Here is a 7,391-nt window from a genome sequence, read left to right as displayed (position 1 = left end):
CCTTAACTACTTTCTACTTGCATCAAAAAATTAATACAATGTACTTACTGTGTTCATAATGTATTGCAGAACACTTCTGGTGCTTTTGAGGATGGATACAGGTAAGGTTAGGAAAAGGTTTGTTAGGTTATGGCCATGGATAGGTTTAAGGGTGGAAGAAGGTGTAAAGAATGGTCTACAGTGTAATTACCAATGCAATTACAGAAATTAATAACAGATTACATGCAGGTTTAATCAGTCATAAATGCAATGTAAAAACATTTACACAAGAACATTGTAGCAAATTATTAATTTATAATGTAAATACATATTTATTAGGGTCACCTAAAATAAAGTGGGACCTCGGTTTTTATAATCATTTCAGTAATTTTATTAACTAATGTGCAAATGTTTATGATTTATTTACAAAACAGTTTGTAAAGTAATATGTTTCCTTTACTATTAATCTTCTGTTAAATACATTTATAGGAGAGAATGCTTTGTTTACCAAACAAATTGATCTCATTGGATTTGCACTGTAAACATTAAGTTAAAAAAACATTATTATTTTTTTCACGTTAAGCTTTTAGTTACTATACTCCCATAATTATTCAGCATGAATCTATAGATACTGCAAATAAAATTCTGCGCAGAAATAGCAAAACATGTATACAGTTTCTGTCTAGCCCTGGTTATATCACCAAAGCTCTCTCTATTTTATTGTATGTGTTTAAATCATTATGTTGTCTCAGAAGTCTGAAATCTGTTTTACGAGGTGCCATGCTGAAATACTGGCAACAAGTCAGCATCCTATAAGCTTTCAGATACAGCCAATGTATCTTCAGGAGCCACAACTTGTTATTTAATTAATTTGTTATTTATTTATTTACATTTGGTTGTCAAAAATCCAGCAGCCATTGACTTGCATTTTTTTATTATTATCAAAACCTTTTTTTTTTTTTCATTGCTGGATGAACAATTTCCTCAAAAATCACAACTGGGAGTGTGGAACAATTCACTGTTGAGATGTAGCCTTTTCAGTATCAGACCATGGCAATTATTCTCACTAGACCAACTCTTCAACTTCAGCCAATTTTTATCACAGAAATCCTGCATATCAGAACTTCAAACAGTGGCATTTAAGACCTCGGTAATATTAACACAAACCATATGTCCACTATAGTGGACGCAAATGAACTGCTGGTCTTCAGAAGGCATTGTCAGTTAAAACTTACAGCACAGGGGCCAGACACTTTATGTGACACTTCAGACTGGGGGAGTAATAGTATTATCACTGAGGAGGACACGGGCGTTTATGAACGAAAGGAGGCAGATGAGTGAGTCAGAGGAAAAGGAAATGATTGTAAATCCATTCAGAACTTCGGGATTCTCTTTTCAACAGGAAAAAGAGCGTTTTATTCCCGTCGTCCTGTGGCACATCCTCTTGCAGAGACGCTTCTTTGGGTTTCACCTGATTCTGAGGTGCTTCTGTTGGCTTTATTAAATGACATCAGAAAACGCGCAGGTTTGCTAGAATATCTAAAACCCCGGAGGACTGGAAACCTGGAAATGAAGAGAGATTTTACGTTTTTCTGTCGGATTTGGATTGGGATTCCCTTCTTCTCAGGTGAGAACGCATTTTCCTAAACACTTCGAAGTTTGTTGTCATAATAGAACGCGGCAAAATTTAAACTCTTTGTTTCATTTAAAAAGAGGCAATGTCAGAACATTCACTTCATGAACAACTATCAAAACTGAAAGAGCGCGAAAGGTTCGCATTAATGTGACCGTTTGAATTTTGTCGCCTTTTAAAACTCAAGTTTTCATGAAAGTTTGTCGGGAGCTTTTCCCGAGTTGCTCAAGTTTTGTATTAACCTACTTCAGCAAAAGTTTTCTTTTGTATAACTTTTTTTCTTCATAATTGTGCCTAATAATTATCCTCTCATTTATCATTAGTAATTTATTAACACCAGTCATAACCACCAATTAGCTACACAATTTGAACCATAATCAGGTATTAAAACAATTTAAAAGATTAATGAATCGAAGACATCAAGTAGACTAGCTCTATTCATAACTCACAAAATTCATAATTCTTGCATGAGGTTTAAAGCAGAGTCTATGAATTTGTATGTACTTTTAATTCTACTTGACTTTCTGTCCTTCTGTGCATCTCACGACTGTTCGCCTTTAGTTAGGCTATGCATAGTTCATTACAATCACCGCACTGCTGTTCTCCTTCACACGAGCAATCATTGCAATGTCTGCAGTTTAATTTACTTTTTCCCTCAACGAAAGTACTATATGACACATCACTAGAGGGAGCCTTGTGGTTATACATGAAAGGTGAATGCCTTTTGTTAATTGGTATTACTAATGGGATGGAATTAAAACTCCAGACTGCAATGTAGCCAGACACAGTTTTAATAAAGCAGTTGAGTTGCATGACATGAGAATGATAAGCTGTGATCCATCAAATATGCTAATTAGAAGCCACAATGACTTTTGCATTGACAGGAATAATCTTTTTTTTGTGGCAGATGCAAAATCATGTTTTTATTTTGACCTTAATCGTCATGGTATTTCCTAATGTTTTCTGTTATCGATATCCCGCATATTATTATTTTTTGCTGTGGTATTTCTTATGTACACAGTATTATTCCAACAGAACACCTCTGAAACCAGACCCTCAGTCAGGGGGTGTGATATCAGCCAATCATAATACTGAGCTGTTTGAGACAGCAGAAACCCACTTTTCTCCTCACTGCACTGCTCTCAAAAATCCCTTTTTCATGCTAGTGGTGAAGAAAGAAGTTCATTTTGCAGTGAATCCCAACTAAAAGAGATACTTAAGAGTCTCAGCCAGTGCAGGTGTCATATATTGAGATTGGAAGGGTTGTAAAACTAATTCTTCCAGCATGTTGGCAGGTTACACATCAAATACTGTAGCACCTCTTCTATAGATTTTGGCAAAAGGATGAGAATTTTCTCAATGCTAGGAATCTACAGCTATAAGAACCACACTTATAGATGTCTTTATTAAAACACTGCACAAAATCAAAACCACATGGCAGCTTGGTGTCCCTGTGCTTGACTGCTTTGTCATAACAAGCGCTACAGTATGTCCAAAATGTTAGAATACCTTTAAGCAGCATGGCTTTCCAAATTACCTACTTTTTCAGAATACCTTGTGAAGCTGATATGAAGAGCAGAATTTAAATTAGTGGTCAACTACATTTGAACGTGTCAAGCAGGTTTATTATGTAACAGCATGAGGAGCTCTTTTGGCTGCAACATTGCCTTCTAGGCAGTATCTGTAGTGTGTCGTATAATAGACAGTAATTACTGTCTGGAGATTCTGCTGATTAAACTCCATTACTCTGTTGGCGGAAACAAATATCTCATCATTAGATCTCCAGAATGTTTGTAATTTGATATATGACTGGAGCAGAATGCTGTAAAGTGTGATTGTAAAGCCATATTTTAAACCTCAGATGATGACTTAATGTTTTAAGTTCACACTTTTGCAACGTGTTTTACAATAGCTGGGCTAATTGTCTCATACTGTGTATATACTGGCTGGGTTTTGAAATCACAACCAATTCCGATCTATCTGGTTATTATGAGAGCAGTGAAATTAAAAATATATATCATTACTGTGTTTATTGTGTGTATATAGGGCCAGTGCTATAACCTTACGCCTTCAGTTTTACACAGCAGTATGTTTATCTATTAAGTTGGTGCTACAGACAAGACTGAATTCCACCAAAATAGAGAAACCTTTTTTAGGGCTTTGTGTAGGTTTGTATTTTACATTACTCAAAAAATACTCTAAAATGTCTCTGCCAGTGTTTTCAAACAATTATATTTGATTTACCAAAGTCACACAAATTTCATATCTGTAAGATCCATAACAGAGAGATGTCACATCTAAAATGAAGCTTTTCCTTCATAAATGCCAAAATGTAAAATAAAACCAGTCATTTTTGTTCTATTGAGAGAACTTTTATCGTTTTGATTTGCATTTTTTCTTTTGGGTTGTGCAGTTTAATTCACAGAATGTTTTTATACTGTAAAAAAATTGGTCACATCTATAAAGCATGTTTATTTTCCTCATTTAAAATGTAAGATATGTTTACAGATTGATATTTTCCTGATCCCATAACTCTGTAGTTATGGGTTATATAAACAGATGTTTCAGTATATAATGTTAACATATAGTTTTTTTGTGAATTTATGCTTTAGGTTTTTACTGCATATGTCACATCCATAACACTAGAATTGCTTAATACCTAAAATTACAAGTATTGAGGAGACATAGTCTAAATATTGTGGGCTTTTGCTTTGGCAGATTATAAAAATACTGACAGAGTGACCAAACATAGTAATATTTAAAGACTTCAGATGAAAAAATCTCTAAATGCTATCTGAAATTTTCTTCTAAAATGACAGATTTTGTCAGCCTCCTATGTTTATGTTCAGTTATTTCGCTTTAAAGGCAATATGAATAACTTATTTGTCACTATAAAAGTAAAATTACTGTGCCTACACACAGGAGTTGGAGAAAAAGGCTAATTTTAGAAGAAAATATCAGATGGCTTTTAGAAGTTTTTGCTTCTAAACTCTTCATTTGTCTGTGGATTCTTTTTATCTTGGAGCAGTAATTTAGACTTTGAAAAGCAACAGTAGAGTACTTCTGTTTTACATGTTTATGGGAAATTGCAGAGAAACTAATAGTGGGGTCAAATTTTAACCTAACATAAAAGGAGTGCCATTTGAACTCAGCAGGGGGTTAATTACTTAAGAAAATAAAAAATACTACTGTTCAAGTTCCAGTCTTTTTCCAGTTCCAGCTGAAGTACTAAATTACAAGCCTGTTATTAGCTTGTAGTTGATTCAAATAACTGTTCTGTTAAAATAAATGTTTTCAACACAAAGCAGTATTGAAAAAGATGTTTTGCCAGTTTAGGAGCTGCAGAGGTTATTTCCTCTCTTTTTTTTCATTATTTTCTCATGCAGTCACTTTTGTTATATCACTTACTATCTAAGCAGAATTCTCTAATAGACTTTCAGTCTGTTTCTAGGTTTGTGTTTAAAGGACCTGTCATCAGGTTATATACTGTGTTTTCACTTTAAATTGAGAGCCTTCTTGAGGGGCCTCAACAGAGAAAAATCTGAAGCTTATTGGTTTAAGCACAGAGTTGCCATAATTGGAGTGAGCTCCATGGCCCATGGCAATATTTCACGGCGAGTTATGAGGCCTAACAAGTGTTAGGTTTCTCTGGTCAGTGATATGGCATGATCTTCCATTGGAGGTCAGTGAGGGTTCATGGGAAAGGGGACATTTCCTTGGCCTCCTTTGACCGATTCCATATTCAAATGGTTAATCTCCTGATATCCATTTCTGCATCACAGCATCAGCTGACTTGCATCAGGTAATGACACATGTCCACATGAACTCTGTGGCACCCCTCAATCCTCGCTAATTTAATTGCACTTTCCTACTGTTCCAGCATCAGTTGAAACAGCTTTTCCTCTAAAACTTAATGACAAACATCATTTGCAAATGATAGAAAATGCAATGATGCAGTGGAAAGAAGACAGCGTCCTGTTGGCAATCTCCACAGGTACAGGAAATACTAGTAAGGGATGAGAAAGCGACATGTAGGAAACCCACACAGATGTCTCCCCTCCCACAACATCCTGACCTCACCCCAAATCCCAGCCAGGAAATAGGAAGGCCACAAGTAGGCAGATAGACAGACGAGCATGAAAGGACATACAGTCACAATTTTGGATCTCATCCTCTGCCGGCGGGGTGACAGCAGAATCAAAGTGTGTCCCTGGCCTTGGCTCTAGAGGACAGAGGAACTGCATCCAGCTCTTTCTGTCTCGCTGGTGTTTTAATGCACATCCCCTCCTGAGGCTTGACCGATGTCCTCCACCGGGAGCAGTGGGATGCTGACTCCTCAGTCCAGGGAGGAGGTCTGTTCCATGGCCTCGCTGCCCTCCAGTTGTAGGCCGGACACACGACTATTTCAAGCCCTGTGCCCCTTGGTTTGACCGGGATGATATGATCTGACCCCAGTGATACTTCTTAAACTATTGAGAAACTCTGTTTTCAATAGATAGATATTAGACAGAAAGACATACATTACAAATAGACAGATAGATAGATAGATAGATAGATAGATAGACAGACAGACAGACAGACAGACAGACAGACAGACAGACAGACAGACAGACAGACAGACAGACAGATAGATAGATAGATAGATAGATAGATAGATAGATAGATAGATAGATAGATATACTGTATAGAGACCGACAGACAGACAGACAGACAGACAGACAGACAGACAGACAGACAGACAGACAGACAGACAGATAGATAGATAGATAGGTAGGTAGGTAGGTAGGTAGATAGATAGATAGATAGATAGATAGATAGATAGATAGATAGATAGATAGATAGATAGATAGATAGATAGATAGATAGATAGATAGATAGATAGATAGATAGATATAGATAGATAGATAGATAGATAGATATACTGTATAGATAGACCGACAGACCGACAGACAGACAGACAGACAGACAGATAGATAGATAGATAGATAGATAGATAGATAGATAGATAGATAGATAGATAGATAGATAGATAGATAGATAGATAGATAGATAGATAGATATACTGTATAGATAGACAGACAGACAGACAGACAGACAGACAGACAGATAGATAGATAGATAGATAGATAGATAGATAGATAGATAGATAGATAGATAGATAGATAGATAGATAGATAGATAGATAGATAGATAGATAGATAGATAGATAGATAGATAAATAGATAGATAGATAGATAGATAGATAGATAGATAGATAGATAGATAGATAGATAGATAGATAGATAGATAGATAGATAGATAGATAGATCGATAGATAGCTAGATATACTGTATAGATAGACCGACAGACAGACAGACAGACAGACAGACAGACAGACAGACAGACAGACAGACAGACAGACAGACAGACAGACAGATAGATAGATAGATAGATAGATAGATAGATAGATAGATAGATAGATAGATAGATAGATAGATAGATAGATAGATAGATAGATAGATAGATAGATAGATAGATATACTGTATAGATAGACCGACAGACAGACAGACAGACAGACAGACAGACAGACAGATAGATAGATAGATAGATAGATAGATAGATAGATAGATAGATAGATAGATAGATAGATAGATAGATAGATATAGATAGATAGATAGATATACTGTATAGATAGACCGACAGACCGACAGACAGACAGACAGACAGACAGACAGATAGATAGATAGATAGATAGATAGATAGATAGATAGATAGATAGATAGATAGATAGATATACTG

The 7,391-nt window shown here is 35.7% G+C and overlaps 1 protein-coding gene across 4 annotated transcripts in view; it reads left to right on the top strand.

Moving 5' to 3' along the window:
• Positions 1-1,310: 1,310 nt before the first annotated feature.
• The window catches only part of flt4 (fms related receptor tyrosine kinase 4), a 141,185-nt gene continuing 135,104 nt past the window's right edge, over positions 1,311-7,391 (top strand). For 3 of the 4 annotated variants that reach the window (XM_073921140.1, XM_009307792.5, XM_017358976.4), the window contains exon 1: positions 1,311-1,606. In XM_073921140.1, the coding sequence (XP_073777241.1) occupies positions 1,549-1,606 (58 nt within the window). In that variant the 5' untranslated portion in view covers positions 1,311-1,548. The remainder of the gene's footprint in view (positions 1,607-7,391) is intronic. The other variant, NM_130945.2, reaches the window with a different exon arrangement.

The sequence above is a fragment of the Danio rerio genome, chromosome 14 (assembly GCF_049306965.1).
Source record: "Danio rerio strain Tuebingen ecotype United States chromosome 14, GRCz12tu, whole genome shotgun sequence".
Classification (NCBI taxonomy): domain Eukaryota; kingdom Metazoa; phylum Chordata; class Actinopteri; order Cypriniformes; family Danionidae; genus Danio; species Danio rerio.
Note: the sequence above shows the minus strand (reverse complement) of the source record. Positions and strands in the feature narration are given on the sequence as shown.